The following is a 19864-nucleotide window of genomic DNA, read 5'->3' on the forward strand; positions in this document are numbered from 1 at the left end:
CTTGTGCTTTGGCTTGCCTAAATAACATACATTCTGACCAATAAACACATCCTTGTTAGCTTGTCATCTGCAGCAGAAATATGACAAAGATAAGCATTTACTTGACCATAGGCAGATATGAAGATTTAATAATCTCTTCTGTGAATAGGAAAGTACAGGCAACTATTTTTTAAGACTTTTTCACATTTGAACAGGTAAGAAAACTTAAAGGTTTAAGTTCCTTTTATAGCAGTGTTTGTAAAGGAAATAACTAATAAAGCTTTAGAGGTACTTTTCTTTGCTAAAAATCTTTAAATTTTTTGTTACTAAATATTCATTAATAACAATGTAAAGATATTTTTATATGTGGTATACAGATAACATTACCTTAGATATATCATTGTTTTAACTGACCTGATTACATCCTTCTCTATAAATTGTTGTTTTGAAATTACTGAGACTTCCCTTTATGTCAAAAAACAAATAGGTGCTTTTCAACTCTTGATGACTATCACTAATATACAAAAAAAAGTTCAGATACCAATAGACTGAACAGAGAATGCAGTTTTAGCTCTGCATGTTTTTCCTTTGCCAGTGGAAGACAAAAGTTCAGCAAGGGGAAAAAGATTTTGAACATATCTCCAAAACCATCCGTGAGGAAGTGCAAAGATTTGAGGCACGTATAATTTTGTCCAAATAAATGACAGTTTTGCTTTAGATATATTGATGTTCCAAGCAAACTTGGTTAAGAGGTTAATCTGCCATAATTATTTACTTTATTAACAGAGGGAACGAGTGAAAGACTTTAAAACTGTTATTATCAAGTACTTAGAATCATTAGTGCAAACACAACAGCAGGTAAGAAACTTTAAATTTTTTTGTACAAGTTTATATGTTCCATATTATGTTAGTTTAAAAAGGCAGTTTCTAAAACAGAGAACTAACTCTAGTCTGTAATATATTGCAGGAGAACATAGTCATTCCTGTTTTCCAGCTATTAATGTTCTCACTTGCATAGCCCTAATTCAGGGGAGCAAGAGAGAAGCTTTGTCAGGGAAGTGGGAGGGGAGTGGAGGGTCTTGTCTATTCAGGTAATACTTTTACTTGTAGATTGGAGTAAAATGCATTAAATACGTGCTTAGGCTTACTGAAGAGACTTGAATACCCAAATGCTTATCTGCTTTAAAAAAAAATTATTTAATATTATACAGCAGTAAAACAGCTTTCAGTGACTCAGAAGTAGGCCTGGTTCATAGAATCATTTACGTTGGAAAAGACCTTTAAGATCATCCAGTCCAATTGTTAAACCCCAAATGAGTGTCTGGAATCTTTCCTTTTTTCAATCTGGGGATATAACCATCCAGCTTTTGTTTTAAATAAAAATAAAATAATTTAAAAACAAAACACCTTTAGAGGTAAGAATGGCAAATTCACTGTGCAAACAAATTCTGTATAACTATATCCTGCGGCAATGTGCTCAGTGTGTTAAAAATAACTGTTTGCGTGAGCAAATTTGTGTATTTATTACTTGTTGGGTTTTTTGCATCATGTAACAATGTGGGTGGATAATTAATGAATGGATAATGTGAATGGCAGCATCTGTGTTCTTACTTTGTCCAGTGGAGACAAATTGAGTACAAGAGAAGGAAAGTGTATGTGTGTTCTTTTCCGTTGTTCTGTACTTAAAGTAAGGTGTGGGGTTTTTTTTTCCTTCTCTGCAAGCTAATAAAATATTGGGAGGCATTCCTACCTGAAGCCAAATCAATCGCCTAAAAGAAGACTATTCCAAATAACAAGAGACTCTGGATGTTTGTCCTGGATAAAAACTAAATTCCACACTGAAATCACTTCAAAATCATCCAAATAAGCCAATATATATTTTATGAATTAACACGTAGTAGGTTTATATATCACATTTTATTAACAAGCTGCATGTCATGACCCTCTTTGAAGTGGACTGTGGCATGATATTCTGCAATACATTGCTGAATTGAGCACTATTGTGTCTTAATACTTGTGCCAATATGTGCACTGTAAGGCCAGAAAGAAGATATTTTTGGTTTTTGCAATAGTGTTCTGTAGTATATTTACCTGATCTTTGAAACTAATCTGATTCCACTGATTATTGTTCACTTACACATTTCTGTACAAAATCATGTTTCTGTGATCATGATAATAAAGAAATGTATCTTGTGAAACATTAAACTCTTATTTTTGTTTCTCTAGATATTTACTGGTGTTCTTAAAAGTAGCATTTATAACAGATTGAGATTATATCAAAGACAGTAACAGACAGAATCATAGAATGGTTTGGGTTGGAAGGGATCTTTTAGAGATTATCTACTCCAGCTTCCTTGTAGTGCATCAGTTATCATGTGTTGAGTATGCCAGTTTCACACAATATCATTTGCTTGCAAATGGGCCTGGCCTCTGTACCCTGAGGCATGTTCTTTGGTATCTGACTCTTGGCCTGTGATTTGTCCTGTCTCTAGTGCTATCAGCATAAGGTAATTTTAATAGATTCTGATAGCTTGCGTTGCACAACAGATTGTGTCAGGTAGCTTTCTATGGCATGTAACATGGTATGGACCCTCATCATGTTGACAGCCAAACAAAGAGTATGGAAAAATAAGAACCCTGTTTAGAGTGGTATTTAATTGCCCCCCCCCCCCCCTTCTTGACACCCTGCTGTGGAGAACTTTGCTAACTCAACAGGTTCAAAAACTTAGCTGTTTAACAAAGCAATGTTATATGTGCTTAATAATTGTTCACAGGTAGAATATATAGTAAAAAAAAAAAAAGCCAGGGGCATTGTTTATCCCTATTCAAAAAGAAAAATGCTCAAGAGATGTAAAAAAAGTTATCTCCAGGGAATAAGCTATGTATTTTATTATTTTTACACCCCCCCTCAGTATTTAAGTTGGTGTATGAGGCAACGATTTCATAGCAGGCAGGAGGGCTGCAGGGGTGGCCTCTGTGGGAAGAGACCAGGGGCTGCCCCTGTGCTGGACACAGCTGGTTCCAGACAGCTCTGTAACAGACCCGCCACAGGCCAAAGCTGAGCCCATCAGCAAAGCTTGTGGTGCCTCTGAAAAGAAACTGTAGAAAAGGCCAGACAGTGAGAGGAGGAGGGAAAACCAAGGTCAGAGGAGGAGGATGCAGTGTTCAATGGCAGAGTAGATATTTCCTGCAGCACGTGGAGGACTTGTGACTGATCTGTTCTGTATTCCGGAAGGAACTGCAGCCCATGGAGGGCCTATGCTGGAGCAGAACAAAAGTGTGAGAAGAAAGGAATGGCGGAAAGAAACCATTATATACTGAGCAGAACCCCCTTATTCCCCCTGCACTACTCAGAGGTAGTCTGGAGTGAAGTTGGGATGGGGAAAGGGGGGAGGAAAAAGCGTTGTTTTAATGTTTGTCTTTTTGTTTCTGACTACTCAAATCAGTAATTAAATATCTATTTTAATTGGCAATAAATTAAGTTAATTTTCCCTAAGTTGAGTCTGGTTTGTTTGTGATGATAATTGGCAAGCAATCTCCCCATCTTTTTCTTGGCCCAAGAGCTTTCTTGTTCCAGTTCTTCTTATTTTCTCTCCCCCCTGTCTGGCACTGCTGAAGGAGGCATGAGCAAGTTGCTGGGTGGGAGTCTGACTGTTAGCCAAATCTAACCCACCACAGTTGGGTGTTAATTATTTGAAGATAAACCTTTCCCTAAATTATGTTCTTTAACACTATAAAAAAGAAAAAAGCTTGTATAATTCATACAGAAATTTATTTATATGCTCTAGACCAGGGGTCCTCAAACTTTTTAACCAGGGGGCCGGCGCGGATGCAGTGGCAGGCAGTCATCTGCGGCTGCTTGGTTTCCCCCCCCAGCCCCTGGCCGGGGGGTCTGTAAATACCGGGGGCCGGATTGAGGGCCCTGGGGGGCCGTATCCGGCCTGCGGCTGTAGTTTGAGGACCCCTGCTGTAGAATATAGATTTGTGAAGTTCTTGATAAATTTTGATTACATTAGTTATTTGGGAATTGTTAGATAACTAAATCTTTTGACCGTTTAGAATATTTACTTGCATTATGAAATAAGTATATGGCATAATTTTTATTCTTCCATTGATACCACTGAGGTGAGATTATTTTGCCATTGACAGCTCTGATCTTTGCATCATTTCTTCTCATCTGACTTTCTTAATTGATTACTGTTTTGTGTTGGAGCCTACAGAATAGCTCTTGAGAATTCTGCTGACACTAATTGATTAATGTGAAGTTGTTAATGTTAGTGATTTCATCTAAGAAACATCCAAAACCATGTCAGCAATCTGTTCTTAAAAACTGCCAGATCATTGAACCTTGTTATTTTGAACATGTTAGTTTGAATTAACAAGGATTTCTCTGGAAAGCAAAAAATGTTTTAGTGAGTCCTGTGCAAAGATCAGATTTTTATTCAACTGTTGTACATTAGTATGGCATACATGACCATGCTTTAAATATTTTATTTTTAAAACTGTTCTTATTACTATTCATGGTTGTTGTGCTTTAACCCTGGCCAGCAAGCAATCCCCATGCAGCCACTTGCTCACTCCCCACCACCCAGAGGGATGGGAAGGAGAATCGGAAAGGAATGTAAAACTCAAGGGTTGAGATAAGAACAGTTTAATAGGTAAAGCAAAAGCCGCACACACAAGCAAAGCAAAGCAAGGAATTCATTCAGCACTTCCCATGGGCAGGCAGGTGTTCAGCCATCCCCAGGAAAGCAGGGCTCCATCAGGCGTAACGGTTACTTGGGAAGACAAACACCATAAATGCCAGATGTCCCCTTCCTTCTTCCCCCAGTTTATATACCCAGCATGACACCATATGGTATGGAATACCTCTTTGGCTAGTTCATGGCACCTGTCCTGGCTGTGTCCCCTCCCAATTTCTTGTGCTGGCAGGGCCCAAGAAACTGAAAAGTCCTTGACTTAGTATAAACATCACCCAGTAACAACCCAAACCGTCAGTGTCCTATCAACATTGTTCTCACATCAGAACCAAAACACAGCACTGCACCATGACGTGCGGAATTAGACTCTATAACTCGAAAGTTATAAAGTAGGTATGTTTATTGCCCATAGGGTCGTCCATATAAAATTTCAAATGGGCTAAGCCCCTCTTTTGCTCTCGGTCTAGTTCGAATTCGTGTAAGAGCTAATGGCAAAGACTGGGGCCAAGTTAGATTTGTTTCTTGGCCTAACTTGACAATCTGTTGTTTGATTAGATGATTCATCTTTTCCACCTGGCCACTCGATTGTGGTCGGTATGGGGTATGTAATTGCCAATCTATTCCTAGATGGTGGCTGATCTGTTGCACTATTCTGGACACAAAATGTGGTCCTCTATCCGAGGACATTACCGCTGGGACTCCAAACCTAGGTATTATCTCTTGGAGTAGTATTTTGGTCACTTCCCAGGCTTTAGCAGTTCTGCACGGGAAGGCTTTTGGCCAACCTGAAAAGGTATCTGTTAGTACCAATAAATATCGATACCCCCCTTTTCTAGGAAGTTCCGAGAAATCGATCTGCCAATGTTGCCCTGGAACATTTCCTCTGCTAATGTTCCCTAGTTTTATTTTATTTGCTGTATTGGGATTATTGTGTAAACACATTTCACATTGCTGAGTCACCTGTTTTATTACAGTATACAAGTTTCACCCTATCAATTTCTGATTTAGACTTTTATATAAAGTATCAGCTCCCCAATGCGTCTTATTAATAATAGGGCTGTGGTCCATATTAAATTGGATGGTACCACTATACGACCATCCCTTAAATAAGTCCACTTATTTATTTTTATTTTATCATTCATGTCCTGAATTACCTTTAAGTTTTCTTTAGAATAGTTTGGCTCTTGATCTGTACTTACAGTTTGGATTTTATCGTCTGGTATTAAGGATAATTCCTCCTTTCCTACCTCCTCTGTTACTCATCTGGCCTCATGGTCGGCCAGGCGGTTTCCAATTTCCAAATCAGTGCCTCAGAGTGGGCCATTCCTCACATCAAGGCCTGGCATGGCACATGTTCCCACCGCTCAACGCCTACTGGGTTGCAGCCAACAGCAGAGCTCAAGATTCTTCTTGGTGGCAAACACAGAGGCCAACCCAGTCTTGCCCTTGACTATGGTAGGAGGCACCTGACCAACCTTATTCCTTGTACTTCGTTGTCAATGCAGTTTCATCTGCACATCCCATAACAAGTCACTGTCATGGCAAAACACACAGATTTACATTAGTAGAACTACTACAGAGTGTATTTTATTTCAGTTTCTCTGCCAATATCCCCACAGCCTTGCTGACCAAGGGATATTGTTTTTATCTGAACTGAGCAAGCCTCCCCCTTATCATTTTACTGTAACAGGTAAAAGCATTTTTCACCTTTCCTGGAATTTATTTTCAGATACACCTGGTTAAAAATTTCTCTTACTTAAGGGAGGTCCTCTTTTCCTCTTTTCTGCTGAATTAAAGATAAGCTCAATATTTCAATTAATTGATCATATTTAACTTTTAATTTCATTTCCCCTTCTTTAAACGTCTAGATGTTCTAATAAATCTCATCCCAACAAAGATTTTGGTGAATTTGGCATTCTTATTTGTTTTCTTAGTTTGTACTTTAAAGGTTTCAGGATGTTTTCCTGGTGGCCAGCAGCTCCCACAACTGTAACAATTTTTATTTTTTTTTTTTTTTTACTGAAGTTTAACAAATAAGTTGGTTTTGTATTCACTAAAATTCCACCTCATACCCATTCCCTGCCCTAGAGGGGCCGTTACGGTCCTGTTGTACTGCAAATGCTGCAGCAATTGGGGTGACATTGTCAGGTCCTTCTGCTCAATTGTCAGCAACAGCAACCCCCTCCTCCTCACCAGCAGAAGGGTTCGGGGCAGGAGATGCTCTTCCTGCTCTGCAGGTTACACAAGCCTGCCTCTGCAGCAGCACACGCGCGCGCGCACCCCCCCACACACACACACACCCCCCCTCAGGTTTTACATACATCAGTACAAGTTTTTACATCTTACAACGTGTTTCATTCTGGTTGCTCCACAGAAGGAACCGCAACCTGAGCTTTTTAACACAAAAATTTCAACAAGAACATCTTTCTAGTTTAGGTCTCAGTTTTTTCCTATCCTTTTCTAGAGCCACAATCAAAGATCAGGTGATGTTAATCCCGCACTCTTTCTACTGCTAGTACCATAGGATCCCGAGGGGGTACTAATCCACAGTCCTTTTGCCACTCAGGTTTGTCCTGGAGGGCGAAGAACATGTCTGCATACGATACTTCGTCCCATTTTCCTTCTCTTCTCAGACACAACATTAATTGCAGGAGAGTGTTATAATCTAACGTTCCTCCCTCCTGAGGCCATTTCGCATCACTCCCCAATTTATACAAAGGCCACCACTGATTACAATATTTAACCAATGTGAGAAACTATGCACTAGGGCATTGTTTATAAAGATTTATGTTAGGCCCAATGTAAAGGTCAGACAGCAAAAGATATAAACAGCCACAAGATACCGCCTGTGCAAGATAAGATAACCACCAGATGTCCAGGAACCGACAGAAACAGGACAAACTACCCCATATAAGGACATATGAGTGAGGGGTCAGCTATGGGATGAAGGAGGAAGACTTCTTACTTCGGCCTCAACGACCACCAGAAGGCAGAAAACGACCCCCTAACAACAACTGAAGCATGCGCAGAGTACCTCCACTACCTCATGAACACGGGAGTAAAGATGTATAAAAAGGGACTGTTTGAACTGCTCAGGACGGCAGTTGGCGGAGCGCAGACTCCCCTGTCGTCCAGCGCTGTCTTTGCTCATATTCTACTTGCTATAATTAATAAAATTTTAATTGGATTATGATCCGTTGTGGTCTCAATTTATAACAATTTCTGGTGCCGTGACTCGGATAAGGAACGGTGGGCTTTGGTCCTCCGGGGAGGCGCCCCGTGACATTTCGCGGCCCCGCGACCAACAGCTTACTCCAACCTTACCGACGAACCTAAATTCTAGAATAATGAGCAAAGGAGAAACCGGTAAAATCCCATAAAAATTCTGTGCACGGGAGTCCGGACGAAGACGCAGGATGCGTAAGTATATTGCGAATTTGTTCGCGGGTTTGCCGTTCGGGTGGGATTGGGTCTCCTGGAATATAATGAGTGAGAGGTTCGATATACTGAACCAAGCGAGTGCGGACTCTTAAGTACTGCGTTTCCCATCTCCCGCGAGGGACTGGGCCAGGAACAAGGGGAGCGAGTGAGTGTATGTTTGTGGATATTCCAGAAGATGGGGGCGAAGGGCAGCAAGCCTTCGACTCCCATGGGAAGGGTACCCACTGTACCTAAGAATACCCCTCTGGCATATATCTTAGACAATTGGAGATATTTCCCTGGAACCCTAGGGAAAGATAAGCAGAAGATGATAGAATATTGTACTAAGATATGGGGAGGGAAGAAGATTTCTAAAAATGTCTTTTGGCCAGTCTATGGGTCAGAAGAAGATTGGGTAAGACAGCAATTAAACCTCTGGGTTAATAATAAAAAAAAAAAAAAACCTTAACCCAGAGGAGAGTCAATATGCGGAAGTGTGGCTAGAAAGACCGGGAGCTAGACTTTACCCGCTGAATGAAATAAAAACTAAACAAAAGAAAAAGAAGGAAGAGTTAGACGAAACCCTTCTAACCCCCCCTCCTTACATTCCTCCTCCTGCTCCCGCAGCCCCTCCAGAGGTCCCCAGAGCGCCCACTCCCCCACCAGAGTCGGAACAAGGGTCTCCCCCTCTTCCTAGACGCATAACTAGAAGTCAGAAAGGGGCAGCTCAAATGTACCCCCTAAGGGAAATACCCATGGGGGGACCTCAACCTGTGATCGGATATATTTCCGTACCCCTAAACTCGGCTGACCTATGAGATTTTAAAAGAACCGAGATGGGAAACTTAATTGAGGACCCACTCGGAGTGGCAGAAAGATTAAATCAATTTTTGGGACCAAACCTTTATACTTGGGATGAGATGCAATCTATCCTTGGTCAATTATTTACTACCGAGGAAAGAGATATGATTAGACGAGCAGGAATGAGACTGTGGGATGCTCAGCATGCCCAGGGACCCCAAGCAGATATTAAATGGCCACTCCAAAGACCTAATTGGGATAATCAGGATCCAGTGCATAGAACTCATATGCAGGACCTGAGAACTATAGTAATTCAGGGGATTAGGGAAGCAGTACCCCGTGGCCAGAATATCAATAAAGCATTTAATGAAATGCAAAAGAAAGATGAAAGCCCTACTGAGTGGCTGGAACGACTGAGGAAAGCCCTTCAGCTGTACTCTGGGGTAAATCCAGACGACCCTTTAGGGTAAGCACTCCTCAAAACTCAGTTTGTGGCAAAATCATGGGAAGATATCAGAAAGAAGATTGAAAAGTTAGAAGACTGGCAGAATAGAGGGTTGGATGAATTATTGAGGGAAGCTCAGAAAGCCTGCGTAAGGCGGGAAGAAGAGAGCAGCAAGCGACAAGTAAAAATGATGGTAGCAGCGGTCAGAGAGGATCGCAAAGGGCAAACTGGTGAACACAGATCTGCTGGAACGAAACAAGGGAACGTAGTAGTAAAGAAGGAACAGAGATGTTTTTACTGTGGAAAAAGGGGACATATAAAGCAGAATTGCAGAGAAAGGATCAGGGATGAGGAAATGATGAAAACGGAATAGGAGAGTCAGGGGCTCTATATCTTAGGGGACCGGAGTCATCATGAGCCCTTGATAAAATTAAAAATAGGTCCCCATAAACAAGAGTTCACCTTTTTAGTAGACACCGGGGCTGAGAAATCAACTATTAAGCAAATACCTGAGGGATGTAAAGTTTCCCCTGAAAAAGTACAAGTAATTGGGGCAAAAGGAGAACCCTTTAAAGTAAGCAAAATCAAAAATGTGGTATTCGAAACTGAAAATAAATTTGGAATGGGTGAACTCTTGCTCGTCCCTGAAGCAGAATTTAATCTGTTAGGACGAGATTTAATTGTTGAATTGCAATTAGAAATTAAAATAAAAAATCAAGAGCTAACAGTGTCTGCTTATCCTTTGACCGTGGATGATCAAAAACAAATTAACCCCGATGTCTGGTACTCTCCGGACACAATTAGTAGACTGGAAATCCCACCAATTAAAATCCAAATTTCCGAACCCCACATACCTGTGAGGGTAAGGTGTTGGGGCTCTTGCTGTATTGAATGATTATACTGAACTCTGAAGCAAGTGGAAAAATACTGAAGAAATAAGACGAGGTTACGGCCAGAACAGTGGGATGAAGAAAAAGGAGCAAATTGCAGATGTTTGCTCAAAAGCAAGGCCAACGGGACGTGATAAGAGGAGCTGGGAAACCGCAGAAAGGAGCCTACGTGCCAGAGAAAGCAGAAACAGAAATCTTCCCAGTAAACAATTGTTAACCAATCATATTATTATACGCTTGCAAAATAGCCAACCACATTATTGCACGCTTATAGAATGCCTTATAAAAGTCTACCTGGTTTGTACAATAAACGGATCAGATCTTGAACTCTGTGAGTATTTGAATCTGACTCCCGCTCGCCCGAAATGCCCGCAGCATCTGGTGACCCCCGACGTGATCCGATGAGGGTCGACAGGATCGGTTAAAAGTCAGGAAGATTCATTAAGGATCGTGTTACAAGCTGCGGAGCCGGCGAGGATCCTGCTGCCAGCGGAGAGAGAGCTGGGCGCCCGAAGAAAGGCGGAACGTGCACGGCTGACCGGTGAGTCAGGAAATTTAAGCAGGATGGGAATCACTGCATCAGTGGTGGAAAAAGCAACTGTAGACAGTTTGATGAAACTGGCAGAAAAAACTGAAACGCCAGTCTCACGGCAGGCAGTAGTTGATCTGCTATGTTGGAGTCGCCGCCGTGGTTACCTTGCTTCTATGCAAGATATATATAATAATGAAACATGGAAGAAAGTAGGAGAGGACTTATGGGAATCTGTGCAAGTTGGGACTAAGGGGGTAAAGACTTTGGCTCGCACGTATCGAGCTGTACGGGGTATGGTCGCGCAATTACCACCCTGGTGTCCTGAAAAGGAACAAGCGGCGAGCGGCGGCGTGCGGCCCGGCAGGCCCCGTCCCGGCCGCGGTTTCTCTCCAAGGCGGCACCCCCCCTCCACCCCTCCACCCCCCCCCCTCCGATCGGCGCCATGGCAGTGCAAGCGGCCAAGCGAGCTAACATCTGGCTGCCCCCAGAGGTCAATCGGATCCTTTATATTCGGAACCTGCCGTATAAAATCACAGCGGAGGAAATGTATGATTTATTTGGGAAATACGGACCTATTCGACAAATCAGAGTTGGAAACTCTCCTGAAACAAGAGGAACAGCTTAAGCTTCTCAAGGAAAAATACGGACTTGATTACAAACCCCTCCCCCCCCCCCCCCAAAAAAAAAAAAAAAAAAAAAAAAAAAAAAAAAAAAAAAAAAAAAAAAAAAAAAAAAAAAAAAAAAAAAAAAAAAAAAAAAAAAAATAAAAAATAAAAAAAAAAGAAAAAAAAAAAAAAAAAAAAAAAAAAAATCAAAAAAAAAAAAAAAAAAACAAAGAAAAAATAAAAAAATAAAAAAAAAAAAAAAAAAAAAAAAAAAAAGAAAAAAGAAAAAAAAAGAAAGAAAAAAAAAAGAGAAAAAAAAGAAAGAAAAAAGAAAAAAAGAAAGAAAAAAGAAAAAAAAAAGAAAGAAAAAAAAAAGAAAAGAAAAAAAAAGAAAAAAAAAAAGAAAAAAAAAAAAAGAAAAAAAAAAAGGAAAAAAAGTGCTTCAGATGTCACCTACAAGAAATGCGTTTCTGCTTTGAACTAGCTTTTGAGCCTTTGGGAGTAAACTATACGGCTATAAATCAATCATATTGGGGTTGGTTAGATAAGAAGTATAATGACACGAATTTTGGCTTTAGTGATAACTGTACCTGGTGGAATACTACACTTGTTAAAAATATGTACAGTTGATTTACCGTTTAAATGTATCAATTTATTTACCTCAACAAGAATTGAGGGTGGTTGAGGGATTTATTGAAACAAGGTCTGTCTATATTGTTGTTTGTTATTCTTTTGTTACTTTTAGTGCCTTGCCTTTTACAATGTTTTCAGAGCTGTGTGGAACGCAGTATTAATGCTGTATTTAAAAAGAAAGGGGGAGGTGTTGGGGCTCTTGCTGTATTGAATGATTATACTGAACTCTGAAGCAAGTGGAAAAATACTGAAGAAATAAGACGAGGTTACGGCCAGAACAGTGGGATGAAGAAAAAGGAGCAAATTGCAGATGTTTGCTCAAAAGCAAGGCCAACGGGACGTGATAAGAGGAGCTGGGAAACCGCAGAAAGGAGCCTACGTGCCAGAGAAAGCAGAAACAGAAATCTTCCCAGTAAACAATTGTTAACCAATCATATTATTATACGCTTGCAAAATAGCCAACCACATTATTGCACGCTTATAGAATGCCTTATAAAAGTCTACCTGGTTTGTACAATAAACGGATCAGATCTTGAACTCTGTGAGTATTTGAATCTGACTCCCGCTCGCCCGAAATGCCCGCAGCAGTAAGGCAATATCCCATATCCCTAGAAGGACGGAGAGGATTAAAACCAGAAATCGATCGATTGTTAGCACAAGGAATCTTAGAGCCTTGTATGTCACCCTTTAACACCCCCATTCTGCCTGTAAAGAAACCAAATGGGAAATATCGGCTCGTACATGATTTAAGGGAAATAAACAAAAGAACTATCACCCGGTTCCCTGTAGTAGCAAATCCATACACACTGCTAAGCAAGCTAGGACCCCATAACTCCTGGTATAGTGTGGCTGATTTAAAGGATGCCTTTTGGGCCTGTCCACTGGCAGAAGAATGCCGTGATTATTTTGCCTTTGAATGGGAAGACATAGAGACAGGCCGTAGACAGCAATTGAGATGGACCGTGCTCCCCTAAGGGTTCACTGAGTCCCCTAATCTGTTTGGACAGGCCCTGGAAGAGCTCTTAAAAGAATACCAGGTACAAACGGGAAACGTACTGTTACAGTATGTCGATGATCTGCTCATAGCAGGAAATAATAAGGAGGATGTAAGGAAAGAAAGCATTCGACTCCTAAACTTTCTTGCACAAAAGGGCCTACGGGTATCACAAGAAAAGTTACAATTTGTGGAGGAAAAAGTGAAATACTTGGGGCATTATTTGTTTAACGGCAAGAAGATATTGGATCCAGAGCGCATTAAAGGAATTCTGGAATTACCTATGCCTGTCACTAAGAGGCAAATTCGGCAGGCATTAGGGCTATTTGGGTATTGTAGGCAATGGATAGAGAACTACAGCTTTAAAGTTAAATTCTTATATGAACAGCTGTCTAAAGACAAAATACCCAAGTGGACCCCTCAGGATCAAGAGCAGTTTGCCAGTCTCAAAAGGGAGCTAAGCCAAGCACCGGTTTTAAGCCTCCCAGATTTAAAGCGGCCATTCCATTTATTCGTTAACATACATGAAGGAACAGCATTCGGAGTATTAACTCAGGAATGGGCCGGACAAAAGAAACCGGTGGCATACTTATCAAAGCTGTTGGACCCTGTGAGCAGGGGTTGGCCGAGTTGTTTACAAATAATTGTTGCTGCTGCCTTATTACTTGAAGAAACGAATAGTATTACCTTTAATGCAGAAGTTGTCCTATATGCGCCTCATAATATAAGGGGGGTGCTTCAACAAAAAGCAGAAAAATGGCTTACCGATAGCCGACTACTAAAGTATGAGGGAATACTCATAGAATCTCCAAAACTATCCCTAAGGACTATCGGACCGGTTAACCCTGCAGAATTTCTATACCCAGGGGAAAGTACTGAGTTAGTACATGATTGTCTTCAAACAATTGAACAACAAACACGAATTCAACCAGATCTAGAAGAAGAGGAATTACAACATGGAGAAATATTTTTCATAGATGGGTCATCTCGAATAGTGGAAGAAACAGCTGTCCGGACTGCTGAGCGTGGATGGACTCATGCCAGTCGCATTAAAGGCCCAGTGACGAGACCCCACTGGAAAGTAATCAGTACTCCAGGTGACACCAAGATAACCCTGAAAAGATAACGTAATGATAGAGACTTTATTTGATTATTTTGCCGCATTACCTTTTGGTATAAAGTGTGTATTGTTGTTTATATTTGCTATAATTATTTCTTTTTTTATCTATTATATATGGAAGCGTACAAAGTGTGTTGAAGGAAATTGCTAAACTTATGCAACCACACAATATCAAATATAGAAGATATGCTGATGTAAATAATATATGCACTCTAGATATATGAATTAGATGTAATAATTTGAACTGCAATTGTTATCCATTTGCTTGTTTCAGGTGTAAGGTATGCCAGAATAAATGGTGGACACACTGTGAATGTGGATACCCTCCAATAGGAGTTTGCACACAGTGTTGGAAAATCCAAAGAACTCTTACTGAGTGGAAATTAAAACAATTAGAGTCTAAACAAGAAATTATTCGAGAATCCCATGAGTGGTGGGAAATTTTTGCCAAAGGAATAAACCCTCAATATTATTGTTACCACTCCACCGAACCAGTCCCCTTTGTAGCTGAAATCTTGGCTATAAAGTGCAGAAGGGAAGTACTAACCGTGTCTTGCTTGGCCCCATTAGTTAAAGCTGCAAAGTGGGAAGCCTATGTAAACAGGCAGAAAGCCCGAAGCAGCCGTTCTCCTGAAGAATTCCCTTGCTGCCGAGAAGATGGTACACCCCGTGGCTCGAAGCAACCGAGTCGACGGGCAAGGCAGAGGAGGAACAAACTGTGGAGAACAGAACCAGAACAATGGGACACTAAAGCAACAATGGCTGAACTTCCCCAGGACTGGTAAAAATATACTTAAATTAGCAAAATTGACAGACACCCTTTTTCCTGGTATACCGTTAGTTTTGTTATTGATAATAACCCAAGCAAATGGAAACCCTCATGAACCTATGAACTGGACAATAACAAACATAAAATATCCAAGTAATCCAATCCAAGCACGAACTACACCGGGCACAGTTAGTTTCAATGTGAGTTTGCATGATCTAATTACTGAAGAAGATCGTAGAGATGAAGCGGATATATGTAAACCAATTTATATATGTCCAGCATCAAACCCTGGTAAAGGATACTGTAATTCTCCAGGTCATTATTGCTGTGCATATTGGGGGTGCGAAACATGGGCCTCTGAGTGGTCCGCACCTGGAGACCAATATCTAGAAATAAAGTGGTCACCGGAAGGATGCGAGAGACCTAAATTACACGGAGACCGGTGGGGTCATTGCTTAAGTAAACCGATTCCTTGTGTGGGCATCAATATAACTATAAAAAATCCTGCTCAGGACTTTTGGCTGGCAGGGAAATATTGGGGAATTAGATATTGGGAAACAGGTGTAGACAGAGGAGGAATTTTTCAAATAATGAAGAGACCGATGCCCCACGATCCTTTACCAGTAGGACCAAACCTGGTCCTGAATCCACCCACTTTCTCTGAAGAAAAGGTTGCCCCCGTAATTGTTGTAACCCCTTCTCCAGACTCCCTTTCGGAAACAGCTAATGACATTGTGACTGAATTCTCCTTATCCAGGGATCTAGAGTTGTCAGAATCCAAGGACCCCTTATGGAATCTAATGCAAGCCTCTTATTGTGCCCTTAATGAAAGCAAACCAAATTTAACTGAGGAATGCTGGTTATGTTATAATGTTAGACCACCATATTTTGAGGCAATTGGAAAACCAGGTAGGATTTGATGGTCTAATGGTTCAAACCCACGAGAATGCCCATGGAATGCCCAGAGGAACCATACGCAAGGAATTACTATTCAATTAGTAACAGGTCAAGGAAAATGTATAGGTACAGTGCCCAAAAAGTATCAGCCTTTGTGCAACCGAACAGTCACTAACACCAATATAGAGAGACACAAGAATCAAAATGACAAATGGGCTATCCCGACACCAGGAGCTAAATGGGTTTGTTCAGACTTCGGAGTAACGCCTTGCCTATCCCTAAACATGTTTAATCAATCTCAGTTTTGTGTACAGGTGATTATTGTTCCTCGTCTGATCTATCACACCTCTGAGGAGGTGTTACGCCACTTTGAAGGAGACCTGAATAGACAAAAACGAGAGCCAATTACAGTGGTAACCCTAGCTACACTGCTGATAGCGGGTGGAGTTGGAGCAGGTACAGGCATAGCCTCCCTAGTAAAAGGTCAGGAATTACAAAGTTTGCAGATGGCTGTAGATGAGGATTTAGCAAAAATAGAACAATCTATCCAAAATTTAGCCACTTCAGTAAAGTCCTTATCAGAAGTAGTGCTGCAAAATAGAAGAGGATTAGATCTATTGTTCTTAAAGGACGGAGGGTTATGTGTAGCTCTCAATGAAGAATGTTGTTCTTTTGCTGACCATACGGGAGTAGTCCAGGACACCATGTCTGAACTCCGGAAAAGGTTAGATCAATGTAAGAAGGATCGTGAGGCGGGCAGGTCATGGTATGAAAACTGGTTTAATGTTTCACCTTGGCTAACCACTTTGTTGTCCGCTTTAGCAGGACCGCTTATCATGTTGATTTTGGGACTTATATTTGGGCCTTGTATATTACGCTATATTTTACACTTTATTAAAGAACGGTTTGACATAGCTAAACTGCTTATTTTAACTACGAGGTCTGGGACAAAATATAAGAGTGTGTCTATTAATGAGGATGAAGATTGTTGTGAATGCGTTATGTCACGTGAGAACTATGCCTATTGTAATTGTGAGGTATTACCTTGTGAGTGTTATGATAAATGTTGGGATTGTGGAAAAAGGTTTGCTTGCAGTGCCGAGAATGAAAGTAGCGTCTAATAAACAATAATAGGATAAAAAGAAAAAGGGGGGATTGTGAGAAACTATGGACTAGGGTATTGTTTATTAAGATTTATGTTAAGCCCAATGTAAAGGTCAGACATAAAGGATATGAAATCGCTTATGCAAACAGCCACCAGACACCGCTTGTGTGTGCAAGATAAGATAACCACCAGATATCCAGGAACCGACATAAACAGGAAAAACAACCCCATATAAGGACATATGAGTGAGGGGTCAACTATGGGACAAAGGAGGAAGACTTCTTACTTCGGCCTCAACGACCACCAGAAGGCAGAAAACGACCCCCTAACAACAACTGAAGCATGCGCAGAGTACCTCCACTACCTCATGAACACGGGAGTAAAGATGTATAAAAAGGGACTGTTTGAACTGCTCAGGACGGCAGTTGGCGGAGCGCAGACTCCCCTGTCGTCCAGCGCTGTTTTTGCTCATATTCTACTTGCTATAATTAATAAAATTTTAATTGGATTATGATCCGTTGTGGTCTCAATTTATAACAGAAGGCAAGTGGCATTCCTGGCCAGAAGGGTCTGTCTCCAGAAATATAGGATATTGGTTAGGATATAATGATAAGACATTAGATACTGTGGCTTTCCACAGGTTGGAGAATATGACTTTATTTTGTATATAAAATTTAATCAGTTGAAAAGAGAATAGGCTGGTATCTGGATCTGCCAATGTCAGGCATCAAGACTTTATTTCTGCTCAGTGGGGAGCGAGAGGCCTTTCCAGCAAGCAGTCTACTTAAAAATCGAGCTCCAGCTTGAACATATCTAGTGATAAGTCTGTACCTCCTGCTGGAATAGAGAGGGAGCTCTAGCTAAACTTAGCCTTTGAAAATATGCATCTAAGTCTCACTGAAATAGTTCTGATATTGAATTGGGAAATATCAAATTGCATGCAAATAAGACAAACTCTCTTTCCTGGCAGTTTCTTGTCTGTTCCCCTATCATATCAGGTCTGTGTTGCAAATGCATAATGGAGGGGGAGGATCAGGAGAGATGTCCTCTTATATTGTGTCCCACATACATGTTCCAGCTTGTGTCTTGGACTTGTAGGAAGTAAATCAGGTGTTACTTTCTTGAAGCCAAATGATCAGACTACTCAATGTCAGTATCCACAAATGTTCCATTCCCAGCTTTACTGGAGTTTTCTCATTTTCTTGTCATGATTTCATTGTCGGTTTGTCTGTAGATATAGAACCCTAAATTTAGAAATTTCATACTCTCCTTTGCATTCAGAAATTAATTCCTCTCTTAATCACTGATAAGCATCCCTAATACATTCCTTTTTAAAGCCTCCTCCTTGACTGTTTTTTTTTTTTAATATGAAGAAATATCTAAGACAATTTTTTTCTGGGTCACTTTGTAATAAAGATTTGTACGCATTAAAGAAAAAATAAAAGTATGAGTTAAAAAATCCTGTACAGTAACAAATAGTGAAACTTTTCCTACATATAAAATCACCCTTAAGTGTCAGGATATGAAGAGGGACATGTTTGGACAGTGTTCCCAAACCTTGTGTAGTGCCAAATTGTGATAGATTTGCCCTAGTTTTAATGAGTAGGGGATTTTTGTGAGACCTAGTAGTCATTTATTTACATTGTGAACATTTCTGTTCAGTATTCTACATGTATTACTATATATTAAGTGAGATTCCAGCAGCCTTTTCTAGGCAGCTTATCTCCACTGCAATTGCCAGGCTTTGACAGTTCTCACTGGAGGAAAGAAAATGGTTTTGATAAATTGCTTGCAAGACCAGTTGGTTTATATTAAAAATTATTTAGCTATGTATTTTTAATATATTATATAATAAGTTCTACTGAGGCTTCTCAGTTCTGAAAATTGGAGGCTTCTGTTTAACAAGTTGTCTTGGTTTCAGCTGGGATAGTTAATTCTCTTCTTAGTAGCTGGTCCAGTGCTATGTTTGGGATTTGGTGTGAGAACAATGTTGATAGCACACTGATGGTTTTAGTTGTTGCTGGGTAATGTTTATACTAAGTCAAGAATTTTTCAGTTTCTCAGGAAGGCAAGAAGGCTGGAGGGGCACAAGAAATTGGGAGGGGACACAGCCAGGACAGGTGACCCAAGCTAGCCAAGGAGGTATTCCATACCATGGGATGTCTGTCATGCTGAGTATATATAATGGGGGAAGAAGAAAGAATGCATTGTATCTCCTGGAAAATACAACATGTATATGCAACAAGTTTAGCTGCAATCATTGCTTGTTTACCTTGTGTTTTTTTCTGAGAAAGCTCTACAGCTTTGTGTTTCGTAGTAAAACAAGGATGACTTTTCTAAATTCAGAAAAGGTTAAACAATCTGTAGAGCTGACAGCTTTATGGATGTACTGGGTCCAGCAGTGGACTGAGTGGACTAAATAAATAGCTGTTTGTCTCTAGAGCCTGAGAATCATAAATGAGTCATAATTCCCAGTAGTTTTGCCTTCATAAAAGGTTTATTCTCTTACAAAATTGCCTCATACTTTAGTGTGAGTCACAGTTTATGCTAAACAAAAAGGTCTGGCCCTCAAAGAGCAAGAGCACTGCAGAAGTTTTCTGTGATAGAGCTGGATGGGTAAAAGGAATGCATTCAGTGTTCGCTGTCCCTGCATAATACAGGGATGGTGTGAGAGTAGTGACCTTTATTTGGTCCATTTTCATTCAGTCAACTGTAGTCTGTATTTTTAACAAAGATGCATCTCGGAGCTGGGACTGGTACAGGACTTACCTTTTTTAGTTACTGGAAAGAGTATTTTGAATTTATTTTTAGGAGATAGTAATTAATTGGAAATAGGAAGTGTGTTTTCATACCCAGAGCTGTAGGTATTTCAGTTTCTTCAGGTCCTTTCCCACCTAGTAGTCCTGTTGCATGTGCAGATGAGTATCACAATCCAATCTGAGTGGCATATGTTGTTTTATTTTAGCGACAGGGA

General features: G+C 40.5%; 2 protein-coding genes and 2 long non-coding RNA genes across 9 annotated transcripts in view; 3 read left to right on the forward strand and 1 right to left on the reverse strand.

Annotated features, from left to right (window-relative positions):
* The window catches only part of LOC119140796 (sorting nexin-2-like), a 50160-nt gene extending 47952 nt beyond the window's left edge, over nt 1-2208 (forward strand). For 3 of the 6 annotated variants that reach the window (XM_037372398.1, XM_037372396.1, XM_037372397.1), the window contains 3 exons: nt 575-655; nt 766-837; nt 1702-2208. In XM_037372398.1, coding sequence (XP_037228295.1) covers nt 575-655; nt 766-837; nt 1702-1752 — 204 coding nt within the window. In that variant the 3' untranslated portion in view covers nt 1753-2208. Of the gene's footprint in view, nt 1-574; nt 656-765; nt 838-1701 lie in introns of those variants that run through there. The other 3 variants (XM_037372400.1, XM_037372402.1, XM_037372401.1) reach the window with 2 other exon arrangements.
* LOC119140802 (spindlin-Z) overlaps nt 1-19864 on the reverse strand; it is a 314042-nt gene that overhangs the window by 246470 nt on the left and 47708 nt on the right. The window lies entirely within an intron of this gene.
* LOC119140808 lies at nt 7599-14845 on the forward strand. Its single transcript, XR_005101723.1, has 3 exons — nt 7599-8099; nt 14001-14096; nt 14690-14845. It is a non-coding gene; the product is annotated as an uncharacterized LOC119140808 (long non-coding RNA).
* On the forward strand, nt 10060-12738 carry LOC119140811. The gene is made up of 2 exons (XR_005101726.1): nt 10060-10212; nt 12598-12738. It is a non-coding gene; the product is annotated as an uncharacterized LOC119140811 (long non-coding RNA).

This window comes from Falco rusticolus, chromosome W (genome assembly GCF_015220075.1).
Source record: "Falco rusticolus isolate bFalRus1 chromosome W, bFalRus1.pri, whole genome shotgun sequence".
Taxonomy (NCBI): Eukaryota; Metazoa; Chordata; class Aves; order Falconiformes; family Falconidae; genus Falco; species Falco rusticolus.